The sequence below is a fragment of the Chiloscyllium plagiosum genome, chromosome 17 (assembly GCF_004010195.1).
Source record: "Chiloscyllium plagiosum isolate BGI_BamShark_2017 chromosome 17, ASM401019v2, whole genome shotgun sequence".
NCBI classification, from domain to species: domain Eukaryota; kingdom Metazoa; phylum Chordata; class Chondrichthyes; order Orectolobiformes; family Hemiscylliidae; genus Chiloscyllium; species Chiloscyllium plagiosum.
This window is the reverse complement of record NC_057726.1, coordinates 65629391-65643961: the sequence shown is the minus strand read 5'-3', so window position 1 is coordinate 65643961 and position 14571 is coordinate 65629391. Positions and strand designations below refer to the sequence as shown.

The 14571-nt window shown below is 41.4% G+C and overlaps 1 protein-coding gene across 2 annotated transcripts in view; it reads left to right on the top strand.

Annotated features, from left to right (window-relative positions):
- il34 (interleukin 34) overlaps positions 1-14571 on the top strand; it is a 70717-nt gene that overhangs the window by 41737 nt on the left and 14409 nt on the right. Inside the window, exons 3-4 of one of the 2 annotated variants that reach the window (XM_043707486.1) lie at positions 7051-7151; positions 8000-8077. In XM_043707486.1, the coding sequence (XP_043563421.1) occupies positions 7051-7151; positions 8000-8077 (179 nt within the window). The remainder of the gene's footprint in view (positions 1-7050; positions 7152-7999; positions 8078-14571) is intronic. The other variant, XM_043707487.1, reaches the window with a different exon arrangement.

The window sequence follows — 14571 nt, the reverse complement described above, 5'->3', positions numbered from 1 at the left end:
TCTACCAGACCTGTCTCTGAAAGTTTTCTGCCCGCATCAGATTCTGGCCACTTATTTTAGCCATCATAGAATCCCTACACTGTGGAAACAGGCCATTTGGCCCAACAATTCCTCCAAAGAGTAAGCCACCCAGACCCATTTCCTCTACCCTATTACACTATATTTACCCCTGACTAATGCACCTAACCTACACATCCATGAGCACTATGGGCAATTTTGTATAATCAATTCACCTAATCTACACGTCTTTGGGATTCGGGAGGAAACTGGAATGCCCAGACATGGGGAGAATGTGCAAACTCCACACACACAGTCACCCAAGGCTGGAATTGAGCCCCAGGCCCCTGGTGCTGTGAGCCACCGTGCTGCTCACTTCTAATGTTTCTTGTTTGATATGAGCCTGGTGCCAATAACTCAAACTGCAACCACACTCCTCTACCAACATGTTGCATCAAGACTATAAGATTATTAACAATGAATGTTGGGCACTCTGCCAGAGAGGAGATGGTGAGGGGCCAGAATCGTTGAGCATGAATTATATTTAAGACTCTAAGTAGTAACCACAGTGAGAAGGCATTGTAGAAACAGGACTGGAGTTTTTAATCTTGTCAGATTTTAGAAGGCAAAGTGGCTTGTAAAATGCTCCCTGACCTGACTTCCATATTACTGGAATGGGTGCTCGAGGCATTGTGAGTCACCCGTTGAGATCCTTAATGGTTATGTAAGTGGTTCATCCCACCTCTGCCACTATTTTACTTAAGGAAAGAGGAGTTGCATGCAAAGTGGAAGCCTGGCATTTTCCACTGGGTTAGCTAGTGTCAGGCAAGGGGGAACTTCCCTTGTAGGCCATCCACGTCATATGGTCCCTTTGACTCTTTGCTCCTCCACTCCCCTTCTTGCCATATCTAACTTGCACCTTCACCCCTCTCACACATCCCATGTTCTGGGGATTGCCAACCAGTGTCCCAGTCTGGGCTCCAGATCAAGTGTCTGTAATCCCAGCAGTGACCACCACCTGAATGTAGCACTGTTGGGACTACACAATCCCCAACCTTGAACGTGAGGGTCTCACCCTTAATTGTTGAGTATCCCACTGAGGGGGACAGTTTCCAGATTGTCCTATTTGTCGGGGTAGGGTGTGATGTTGTCAGGGTGCACCATTCCTGAAATCCAATCCCTGAAAGCAGTGTTTGGGTTCAGCTTCAGCTACAGTTCTTTCACTGCAAACTCTGTCTGGAACCAAAAGTGCTGAGGCAGAGCTTTGTAAGACAAGACCTGACCACATCTGGACACACCAGCTTTTCCAGACATAAATCGCAGCTGCCTGCTCTTTATTGTCCAGCAAGGCACTATTTGGAAGGTGAATAAATTCCATGGCACATGCTACTGTGTAAAACCAGGAAAAGCTCCTGAAAATACAACTTAAACATAACTCAGGCCTTCACTATTGTAAAGTCCTTGGGCTGGGTCCAAATTCTTTTCTCCTGTGCGGTACTGGGATTTCTGAGGTGGACTCCTGAACTACGGTGACTGTGTTTTTTAAAAGTATATTATTCTCGGAAACTACACTGGGATGGATAGAGTTTTGATACCTTTTCAAAGCCCATCTGAGGAAAACTTGATAGGCAGTGGACAGATTGAAGCCTCATCGGATGCCCATGAATACAAAGTTTAAACAGTCTGGGGGGTCAGCCAAACTAGACAGAAGGAAAAAGAAAACTCCCATTTCATGACCTCCAGGCATTCCAGTGTGTTTGAACAGCCAACAAATACTTTTTATTTTCCAAGTTTAGTCACTTCCTCAAATGTAAAAATGTGGCAGTAAGTTTTACCTAGCAAGATCCTGGCAGCAGCAATGTGAAAGTGATCTTTCTCTAGCTGGACTTCTGTCAGGTACTGACTATATAATTCAGAGGGTCATATAAATTTACAGCATGGGTGGAGGCTGTTTGATCCATCGTGTTGCACAAACCGAGATATATCCAGTCCAGCCAGCCTAGTCTCACTTTCATTGGAACACAGGAAGAAGGGAAGACCATTTAGTCTGTCTAGCTTGCTCTGTTGATCATCTACCTCAAAAACACTGCCATAAAATCTCTACATCACGTGATATTGTTAGTCTCTGGAAATCCATTGAGTTTTGTCTTGCTCAATAGTTCAATAATAATAAAAAGAAATAATAACAATAAATAATTCCAGCTCTGGGTCAGTAGCCCTGTAGGTTATGGCTCTTCAAGTGCTTTGGAGAAAGTGAGGACTGCAGATGCTGGAGAGGGAGAGTCAAAGTGTGGTGCTGTTGCCTCTTGCCTCCTATTCTAAACAGATTAGGCCTTTATTCATTCGAGTTTAGAGGAGTGAGGAGTGATCTTATTGAAACATAGAAGATTCTGAGGGGCCTCACAGGGTAGATATTGAGGTGCTTCTACTGGTGGGAGAATTTTGAACTTGAGGACATAGTTACAGAATGAGGGAGCACTCTTTTAAAACAGATGCAGAGGAATTTCTTCTCCCAGAGAGTGGTGGAGGCTGGATCACTAAGTATTGAATTGAATTTATTGTCATGTATACCAAGGCACAGTGAAAAGCTTTGTCTTGCGAGCAATACTGACAGATCACAGAGTTAAGTAGCATAGATAAGTAAATAATAGATAAACAGCGGCAAAAACAAAAACACAGGTACAGATAAATGTTAAGAGTTTGAGTCCATTCAGTATTCTAACAGTAGGGTAGAAACTGTTACGAAACCAGCTGGTGCATGTGTTCAGTCTTTTGTACCTTCTCCCCGATGGTAGATGTTGTAGAAAAACATTGCCAGGGTGGGATGGATCTTGGAGAATGCTGGCAGCCTTTCCTTGACAGCGGGCCTGGTGGATGGATTCTATAGATGGGAGGTGGGCCTTTGTGATTGTCTGGGCCGAGTTCACCACTCTCTGTAACCGTCTCCGATCTTGAATGGTAAAGTTGCCAGGTAGTGATACATCCAGACAGAATCCTCTCAATGGTGCACCTATAAAAGTTGGCAAGGGTATTCGCTGTCATGCCAAATTTCCTCAGCTACCTGAGGAAGAAGAGATGTTGTTGGGCCTTTGTAACCAGTGCGTCCACATGAAGAAAGCTTGTTGTGGATGACCGCTCCCAGGAGCTCGTTCCACCTCTGTGCTGTTAATGAGTAGGGGGGCATGTGTAACATCCCGTCGAAAGTCAAAAATGAGTGCCTTGGTTTTGCTGGCGTTGAGACCTAGGTTGATCTCAATGTACTTGAAGAGGTGGATAGATTTTTAAAATGTAAGATAACAGCTATGCTGAGTTAACTTTAAATATGAGTTGAGGCCTGGCGCAGATCAACCATGATTTGTTGAGTGTAGAGTAGGCTTAAGGGCCAGGGGATGTACTCCAGCTCCTATTTCTTACATTCTTATATTCCATAGTTCCTGGCTGTGATCAAGGGCAATAAGGGCTTCCTGTCACACAATCTACATCTCTCATGTCAGCTACTCTTCAGCTTCTGTTACTAGTTCACAAGACAATAGTCTGGTTTGTACAGTGATTTTATGAATTGGGTGTAAGATGGTTGTCTGCAGGAGTGCATTTTGCAAATGTCACATCATTACAGCAAGCTGGGAAGCATATTAGTACAATTTCACAATATCACACTCATTGCCACGAAATAAATTTGCATACACTATCATTTATGATGAGAATTACTCAAGTTACCCAGAATGCCAACAACTATTCTATGAATAGCGAATAGTTTTGTTCGTTGTTCTAGGTAGTGTTCTCCTTGTCAGCTTTTCCTCCAATGGCAGGTTGGAATGATGCACTCACTAGTTTTGTTTCCAAATCTTCCCAGCTGATTCTGCTGATTCCCACTATTGCCAGAGAACCTCTTTCCTTTTAGTTGTATCCAGTAAGGCGGTCTTTTCATTTTGAGCTTGGCATAAGTTTCTTTTGTATTCCTGAATTTGGATCCTTTCTACCACACACTGTTTCATTGTGTGTTTGTCAGTCAGTGTGGCCTGTGAAACACTGTATATCTCTTCTAGTACATTTAATGTCTGAGCTGTCAACTTACTTCTGCTGAGATGAGTGGCTTTAACTTTGTGTCTGTGTCATCTTTCAGTTTTGTCATTGTGTTCTACTGTCAGACTAATTTGTCCTTTTGAGGTGAGCATCACATTTTTTAGAGTAGGTCTGTGAAGCTCATAGTGTTCCAGGAAGCACCAGTGTCCATCTGGCACTTCATTTTAGTTTGATATATTCTCTTGTCTTCATCACAATATTTACACTATTTCCTCCGTTATATTTGATGTTGCCAACCTGCTGTAAGGTGTAGACTGAATTGGCAGAATCTTTGTCCAGTCTCTCTCTTGGCCACACTTGATTTATCAGAATCATTGCCTGAAATTTCTGTAGCAATAATATAGTTTTTATAGGCTTATTTATTTTCTGCCCAGTGAAACACTTGTATGCAAAATATTTAGCTCCTTGTAGTTAAAACACTGTGTTTACCCTACATTCAACATGTATTAGAGTCATAGCGATGTACAGCATGGAAACAGACCCTTCAGTCCAACCTGTCCATGCCGACCAGATATCCCAACCCAATCTAGTCCCTCCTGCCAGCACCCGGCCCATATCCCTCTAAACCCTTCCTATTCATATATTTTCTTTTGCTTCTGTGGATACTTGTTGCTTTTCTCCACAATGTTGAGCTTGAAACAAATTGCCTGTTTTTCAACACAACGGATTGGTCTGGGTTCCTGATTAAAATAGGGTTAGGGTTAGGATTAAAATAATAATAGGTCTGGGTGCATAGTACACAAGACACATTTTTCCATATATGTGCGATTGGTTTATAAGCTCAGAGATTCTGCACATATTTATAACTAGAGCAGAGTGGTGTTGGAAAAGCACAGCAGGTCAGGCAGCATCCGAGGAGCAGAAAAATCGACCTTCCTGATGAAGGGCTTTTGCCGAAACATCTTTTGTTTTCTGCTCCTCGGATGCTGCCTGACCTGCTGTGCTTTTCCAGCACCGCTCTAATATAGACTCTGATTTCCAGCATCAGCAGTCCTTGCTTTTGCCTACATATTTATAACTACTTTGAGATTCAGTTTTCTTCTCTTGGTCAACATATCACAGTAGGATCTCTTCTGCCACAATAATTCTATTATCAATGAGATTAGCTTTCAAGTGCTCAAATTCAAAGGATTCTGTGAGCTGTATTAATACAGTCACATTTCTATCAATCTGCACTTTTTTCACATTTAGTTCTAATATGGAACACAAACTATTCACGTGTATCAGTCAATTTAGGTTCAAAGTTTGCCTTCAAAGCTTTCAAAATTTCTGCTTTTCTGTTCTTCAGAGACATTTAGGATGGAATATGCTTTGTAACAGTTGGTGTGCTTCTATCCACCTCTTCATCACTCTATCTCAGCTGCATCCTAACATTACACTTTCTTTAAGTTCAACTGTCTGATTTGTGCTATATCTGTCTTAAACTGTATGATTGCTGCCTGCCTCATGCTGAGATCACATGACTATGGCAAGCCAGGGATTACACTAGTACTTTTCCATCCAAATAGTCTCCTTTTGTTCCAAAGAAAATATACCTGGTATACAGCTAATTTTTGAACAGCCAATAACCTTTAGCAATTATTTCCATCATTGACTCCTAAAGAAATTTCTAAAATTACTGTAAAATAAGGTCGAAACCAGCACAAAATTATAATGCCATACATCAGCAAAAAGAAGTTTCAGAATAAAGAACTCATTTAAATCAAATAACTTAATAATCCATGTCACAAAACCACTTCACAAGGAGTGAACAGAGTGTTTTGGCCACAGGCTATTCAGCAAAACCTCTGAACGGGATTAAGTGATTTGGGAAAGATCAAACAAACTTTAAGAGGTTGTAAAATCTTTTGGATTTTCCTTCTGTTCAAAGTACTCTGCTATTGTCACAAAACCACTTTCCCCACTATGGCCATCTTGCACTTTAAAGCCTAATGTTGCGGATATACAACCCACTGCCTCCAGCACACCATCAAATCTTGGTACAGTTCTGTAGAACATAGCAGGGGTGTGATTCACCAGTAACCAGATTCTGAGATTCACCTCAGCCTCAAACATGGATTTACAGACAGAACGGCAGAGGTTGAAAGGTTACCTTTTTGACTAATGTAACATTTTGAGCTAAGCTAAAATAAACTGAATATTACTACAACATAAATGAGAACCAGAGGAAATAGAAGCTAATTAGTGAAGAATAAACTTTGTGTTCAATAATAAATATTTGGATGAATCGGCCAAGCAAAGTAATAGAAATAAGATGAGAAAATGCTGCAGAACTCAGCAGGTCTGCCAGAATCCATAGGAGAAAATCAGAGTTGATGTTTCAAGTCCACTATGACTCTTCTTTGGAACTCATGTGAGGGGCTCTCCGCTGTTGAAAATGCAGAAAGGATCAATGGAACCGGAGGGTGAGAGAGATTAGACACCAAGGGTGTTGTGGAATAAAATAAAACAAAGTGGAATAAAAGGTAAATAGAGTGGTAATTTAGTAGGTGAAGTGACCGAACCAAAGTAGGTGCTAGTTGTAGAATAATAGTGAGCTCTTAATGAGGCAAAAAATATGAAAACCTGATGTAGTCGGCAGAAGGGGGAAAAAAAGACAAAATGCAGGATAACCTTTTCATGTGAAGTTATTGAGCTCAGTGTTGCATTCTGGGTGCTGTAAAGTATGCAAAAAGAAAAATGAGGTGCTGTCCCTCCAGCTAGCACTGGGCTTCACTGGAACATTGCAGCAGAAATGTTATCATGGGATCAAGAAGACGTAATGAAATGACAGGGGAGAAACATTGATTGTTCAAACTACAACCAGACATCACAATTGGAGAGTGAGATAAAGGGCTGGGTTCTGTCAGGTTACAACAGTGCCTAGTGTTTCAGTTAATTGAGTTAGTCGTTGTATCAGTTTGATGACTATTATTTCATGCTGAATTTCAACAGAATTTAGGTAATTGTTCAATTTTTCATTTCCTATAGATTTCAGTCTGCTTGGAGTTCTTGCTGTTGTGTACTCACAGTGTGTCCATTTGTTGGAGTTAAATAGTGAACTACAGTATGGTCTGCGGGTCAGATATTTGGTAAGTGATGCTTTGCAACTTACATACATGGGGTCAAAGCCCCCAATGTTTTAGACTTGAAATCTTTCCGCTGGGGGAATGGTCCCATTCACAGGCCTCCCATAGAATTACATATCCTTTCTCCAAACACCTTCCTGATCTTGTGTCCTGATCCCTTGATGGTGTTTACTGCCAGGGTCATGGTTCTGTCATTTCACAGCCTTCCCAGACCTATCCTCATGTCCACCTTTATCTTGTGCTGGTGGGTCATTTAAAGATGGAGAGGGATATCAGAGCAGAATTTAGTCCTGAACTGCTGTCGCCTGGGTAAGTGGATTTTCCAGCTATGGTGGATTGGTTAGGGGCAAGTGGGAATGCAAGGGTTACTTCATTCCTTATCCAGTCTAACCAGTGAGGGTGAGAGTGAAGGAAGGAGTTTACTGAATCCAAATTCATACATGCCAGCCATCTCACTTCAAAAGCAGGCTTATTTCTTTAGTCCTTCTCACGAAGAGATGAGATGCTCATGAATCCCATCCCCTCGTTCTTTGCACAGAGGCAAGATTTGCATGGATATAAATTGGCTGTTTGAAATTCTATAAATTTGGAATGGGTCTTGAATTCCCTGATCTGTGACAAGGAGCACAGCTCCCAGAACACATGCTCCATGTTGTATGGACATATTTGGATATTGGTCTGAAGCAACCAAGGAGCTTCCTTTTCCAATCAAGTGCCTAGTTGCAGATGGAGGTTGGGCTGAGGTGAAAGATTTAGGTCTTGGGGTATTGGCTGTAGTGTATAGAAAAATCTAGAAACAAAATGAAGCACTTGCATGAAAGTTTTAATGATCAGTTCTGTTTTATTTACAGAAGGATTACTTTCCAGTTAACTATGCTGTGAAAGTTCACTATGAAGATATTTATAGAACAATAAATGTTACACGCATGGTAGGTTTGAATGTATCAAGTTCTTTTTTTCTGTCTTCATTCTTTTCTTTTAGATTTGTTCATGGGATGAGGATGTTGCTGACTAGGCCAGTATTTAATGCTCACCCCACATTAGCCAAAAAACAATTCAAGGTCAATCATGTTCCTGTGGGTCTGGAGTCATATATAGGCCGGACCTCATTATTGAGGTATGATTAGTAAACCAGAGATTTTTGACAATCAACTGTTTCATGGTCACCATTTGACTAGCTTTTTATTGAATTTAAATTTTCCCATCTGTTGTGGTGGTGTTTGAGCCTGGTATTGTGGGTTATGAGTCACGTGACCCTCCAACCACACCACTGCCTCTTCCAAAGCCAGGGTCTCCTTGCTTTGCTGTGTTCCTGAAAGGGTGAATAGTTCCCATTGGTACCCAGTGGTGACACTTCCCATATCTTCCTTTACCAACTAATCACCCCATTCCCGAGTCCAAAATGACATATTCAATTGTCCTCCACAGATGCTGCCAGACCTGCTGAGTTTCTCCAGCATTCTCTGTGTTTGCTTGAGAGGAGCTTGCCCACTCTGACAGGGGGAGGTTTGAACTTGCACAGAAGTAGAATTGGAAGAATTCATCAATATTTTCAATAGTCATCATGGCTCCATTAAATCTAAAGCTACCTCACAAAGGAAAGTTGTGTGATGCAGGCTAGGCCTATATCCTCTGGAGTTTAGAAGAATTTGAAGTGACTTAATTGAAACATGAGGGGACTGATGTGGGTGGATGTGGAAAGGATGTTTCCTGTTGGAAATTAATTTCCTAGGTACAGTATTTAATTTGTCACCAACAATACATGAAACCTGCTTTGTGGATGGAGAATGTCACATGTAAATGGTTACATGTTTGTCCATAACACAGTTACTGAATCTTGAATAATTCATAACATTCAGGCATGCGATGTGGGCATTGCTGGCTGCACTACATTTATTGCCCAACCTGAGTTTCCTTTGAGAAGGTGCTGATCAACTGTCTTGAACCACTGCAGTTGACCCACAGTGCTGTTTGAGAAGGAATTCCAAGAATTGGACCGAGAGACACTTGAAAGAGCAGTGTTATATCGTCCTTTCCCAACTAACCACACCTCTACTCCATATACCACTAATCCATTATTTCCAGTGGAGCATTACTGAGGGTGCATTATTCAATGCATTTCTTATTGTGACACAGAATGTGAGGGGACTGTGTGTGATGGTAATGACACTGAACTATAATAATCCAGAGGCCCAGACCAGAGCTCTCGTGGTCAAATCCAGTGGAATTTAAGTTCAATTTTAAAGAAAATCTAGAATTGAAAGCTAGTTTCAATGATGGTGACCAGGAAACTATCATTGATTGCTGTAAAATACCCATCTGGTGTATTCATGTGCTTTAGGGGAGAAAATCTGCTGGTTTACATGTGACTCCCAGCTCTTTGCAAGTCACTCAATTCAAGGGCAATTAAGGATGGGCAACATTTGCTAAGCCTTGCAACCCTCCTATCTTACCTCCAGGTTTGATCATACAAATGCATCCCTAGTTGGCCACCTGAATTCTAATCTCCATAGATTAGTGCTTAACCAGAACTCTGCTGCCAGAGTCCTTTTGTTTTCTTAACTATGGTGACAGTTGCATCTAATGCCATTAATCCATCATCCTTGTGCTCACTAACCTACATAGGCCACTATTTTAAACAAAGTCTCAATCTTAAAAAGTCCATGTTTCCTTTCAAATCCCCCACCCCCATCTCTGTACACTCAGTCTTACAACTCTAATTCTGACCTCTAGGGCATCCTCAATCTTGAGGGGTCCACAGAATGGCAAATAGCTCATGTAATTGCTTCATTCAAAAGGGGAGGAGACAGAAAGCATTCATCATAAGGAAATTATTATTAATGATGTTATAACAAAGCACTTTAAGTTCAAAGTTATTAGACCAAGCAAATGTGATTTTGTGAAAGGAAAATCATGTCTAATTGTTTTATTGGATGCCATAATGTGGAGGAGCCAGTGTTGAACTGGAGTGGACAATGTTAAAAATCTCACAACACCAAGTTATAGTCAAACAGGTTTATTCTGAAGCACTAGCTTTCAGAGCACTACTCCTCCATCTGATGATGGAGCAGTGCTCCGAAAGCTAGTGCTTGCAAATAAACCTATTGGACTATAACCTGGTGTTGTCATTTTAACTTTGATTTATCAGAGTTCTTTGAAGAAATATCTTGTGCATAGCTAAAGGGGAATAGTAGCCCACAAACCCACCAACATACTAAAACAGCAGCTAATGAACTTGAAAGACCCTATACAGACAATGAACAAAACTAATGTCATTTACAAAAAGGATCGTAACAAACACGACATTGGACAAACCAAAAACTAGCCACCAGGATACATGAATACCAACTAACCACAAAAAGACATGACCCACTCTCACGAGTATCCTCACATGTGGATGAGGAAGGACACCACTTTGACTGGGACAATACATCCATCCTAGGGCAAGCCAAACAAAGACATGCACGAGAATTCCTAGAAGCATGGCATTCCAACCGTAACTCTATCAACAAACACAACGAGTTAGACTCCATCTACCACCCCCTGAGAAAAGGAACAGGAAGTGACTTCACCACAAGAAATGACATCACCACAGGAAATGACATCACCAATCTAAAGAAACCTAAACGTATAAATAGAAAGCAGGATTTTTCAGCATTGCTTTGCATGAGGTCCACTGAAGATGTTACCTAGTAAGGTAATTAAATGTTTGGAAATGAACCTTTCAGCTCAGTGAGCAAACCTACATTCAAAACCTCAACCTGAGCTACAAATCTTCTCAAAACTCGTTGGGATAGTGGAAGTACTGAACTTAGATTTCCAGAAGGCATTTGATAGATACCATGCCAAAGGGTATTGTGGAAAATAAAAGCTTATAGTGTAGGGACAACATATGGCAGGAATAGGAGATTGGCTGGTTAACAGGAAGCAGAGAATAGGAATAAGTGAGTCTTTTTTAGTTTGGTAGAATGTCATGAGGTGATGTGTCAAAGGGTTAGTGCTGGGGCTGCAACCTTTTTACAATTGATTATAAATGATTGGAATGAAGGGACTAAAGGTACAGAAGCTTAATTTGCTGATGACAGAAAAATAGGCAGGAAAGTGAGTTGTAAAGAGGACCTAAGGAAGCTACAAAAGAATTTAGATAGGTGAGTGGGCAAAGATTGAACAAATGGACTATAAAGTGTGAAAATGTGAAATTATCTATTTTTGCAGAAAGAATAAAAAAGCATATTATCAAAATTGAGAGGGATACAGAGAGATCTGGGTGTCCTAGTGCATGAATCATAGAAGGTTAGCAAACAGGCACACAAGTCATCAAGAAGGCCAATAGAATGTTATGTTTTATCACAGGGGGAACTGAATGTAAGAGTAGGGAGGTTATGCTGCAGTTATACAGAGTATTGTTGAGACTGCATCTGGAGTATTATGTACAATACTGGTCACTGTACTTATGAAAAGATGTCATAGATGTTCTCTAAACCTCCCAGTTTAGAGAAGGTTTACTAGACTAATTCCTGGAATGAGCAGACTGCCTTCTGAGGAAAGGCTAGACATGCTAGGCTTATATTCTCTGGAGTTCAGACGAATTAGAGGTGGTTTATTTGAAAATGAGGGGAATGACATAGGTGGCTGTGGAAAGGATGTTTCCTGTTGTAGGAGAATCTAGAACTGAGAGTTATTGCTTAATATGAAAGGATCACCCGTTTAAGCAAGAGGTGAGGAAATATTTCTTTGTCTGAGAGTTTTGAGTCTTTGGAATTCCTTTCCTCAAAAAGCAAGGGATGCAGAATCATTAAATATTTTTAAGGCAGAGGTAGATTAATTCTTGATGACCAATGGGATGAAAGATTATCAGGGATATGCAGGAATGCAGAGTTGAGGTTAAAATCAGATCAGCCATGAACATATTGAAAAGTGCAGCAGGCTCAAAAGGCCAAATGGCCTACTTCTGTTCACTGACCCTATGACCCATCAACCTTCTCACTGACTGACCCCCTGCTGGCAACCTCTCCTGTTCACCAACCTCCTGCTGGCTGACCTTCCCAATCACCATCTCTCTTTCTTTCACCACTTCCATCTTCCTTTTCCTTGATGTAAGCCAGGGTGAGGCGCACCCAATGGCAAGAGGCAGAAAGCAGCTGAAAGAATTCAAGCAGTTTCAAGTTGCAGGATTTCAGGGTAAAGCCACGAGCTAGAGAGGCAGCAAGCAGAGGATTAGGGGGGAGGCTAGTTTGGGAGGGTCCACAAGCAGGAGGGTCAGAAACTGGGATAGTTAACGAATGGAAGAAGTGCCAACTGGGTCATAGAACCGTCCATCACAGCCAGCTTTTCTCCCTCTGTGCCGATTGTGTCTTTTTCTCCCAGTTTGTGTTTCTCTCACTCTGTCCCAGGTTGTATGTTTCTCTGAGTTTTCAGTAGGTCTGAATTGGCCATGATGTTGTTCTCACCCTTGACACTTACTAGGGAACCATTGGGGATCAGGCAATGTGGTTTGGGGACCAGTCACAATAGCTGCTTTACTCTATGTGAACTAAGGGACTGTTTCTCCTCAGCTGCCTGTGGAAATGCTCACGTGTACAAGCTGTTCATTACTACGGGGAAGGTGTTGAGGGGAGGTTTGGGGACTGTTCCCATCAACCTCTCCCAAAACTCTTTCAGTCAATAACAATTTGCTGCATGTAAAATAATTCTCATCTCCATGTTTGGCAATGAATTTGTTAAATGGGAGGGGAGCTGGATGGGTGACAGCAAATAATGACAAGTGAATCTGTCAAAATAAAAGAAAATTTATGGAGAAGAAAATTAGTTTTGAATTTGCAAATTTAATACCAAAGAATGCACCCAGTGCTGGACACAGGGTGACATTTTATATTGAAGAGGTCAGCAAAGTGACACCGAGACAGTTCACGTATGTATTATGGTTTGGTTTTCATATTCTCTCTGTTCCTGTTTAAAAGTATTTCTTTTTTAAATAAAGCCTTAACTACAAATTCTTCTGCACACTTGTGTGTAGTGACATTATAAATCAGTAGGATATTACTGGACAAGAAATTTAGAGGCCTGGATTAATGTTCCAGTCATGAAATCAAATTCCACTGGCAGCTGGAGGATTTTAAATTCAGTCGGGATTAATAAGCTGGCATCAGTAATAATGATCATGAAAATACAGAGTTATTGTAAAAGCCCATCTCGTTCCCTGATGTTTTTTAAGGAGGGAAATCTACCACCTTTATCCAGTTGGGCCAGTGACAAACATGTGGTTTACTCTTAACTGTCCTCTGAAATGCTGAACAAGCCACTCAGTTGCATCAAACCACTAAAGGGAAAGTATGTTGGTGAGGTGCTTTCTTAAGTATTTATTTTTGTCTTTATTCATTCATGTGATGTGGATGTCTTTGGCTAGGCCAGCATTTATTGATCATCCCTAATTGCTCAGAAGGCAGTTAAAAGTCAATCACCAATACGCCAGACCAGGTAAAGATGGCAGATTTCCTTCCCTAAAGAACATTTATGAACCAGATATGTTTTTATGACAATTGACATGGTTGCAATTAGGCCAATTTTATTTTTAAAATGATAGACTTTTATTGAATTCACATTTTCCCCGCCTGAAATTTGATTTGAAACCATTGTGTCCAGAACATTAATCTGAGCTTCTTGATTACTTATCCAGTGACATTAGGAGAGGTGGTGGTGTAATGCTAATGTCCTTTAGGGAAGGAAATTTGCCTTCTTCACCTGATTCCAGACCCACAGCAGTGTAGGTCACTTTGTACTGTTCTCTGAAATGGCTTAGCAAGCCCCTCATTTGTATGAACTGCTACAAAGTTTCAACAAACAAACCAGACAGACCACCTGGCATCAACCTAGGCACTGGATAAGACAATGGCAGAAACAGCCCTGGTGCCCCTGCAAAGTCCTCCTCACTAATATGTGGGTGCTAATGCCAAAATCAGGAGAGTTGTCTCACAGACTAGTCAACCAACAGCCTGACATAGTCATACTCATGGAATTTGGAGAAAGTGAGGACTGCAGATGCTGGAGATCAGAGTCAAAAAGTGTGGTGCTGGAAAAGCACAGCCAGTCAGGCAGCATCCGAGGAGCAGGAGAGTCAACCTTTCGAGCATAAGCTCTTTATCAAGAATGTTGATTCTGACACTCCTGGAATATACCTGACAGACAATGCCCCAGACACCAGCATCACTATCCATGAATTTGTCCTCTCCCACTGGCAGGACAGACCCAGCAGAGGGGGCAGAACAGTGGTTTACTGTTGGGAGGGAGTTGCCCTGGGAGTCCTCAACATTGACTGCAGACCCCATGAAGTCTCAATACAGCCTTCTTGATTGGTACCACATTCACAAACATCTAATCCCTCCTCCACCAATGCTCAGTGCCAGCAGTGTGTACTATCTACAAG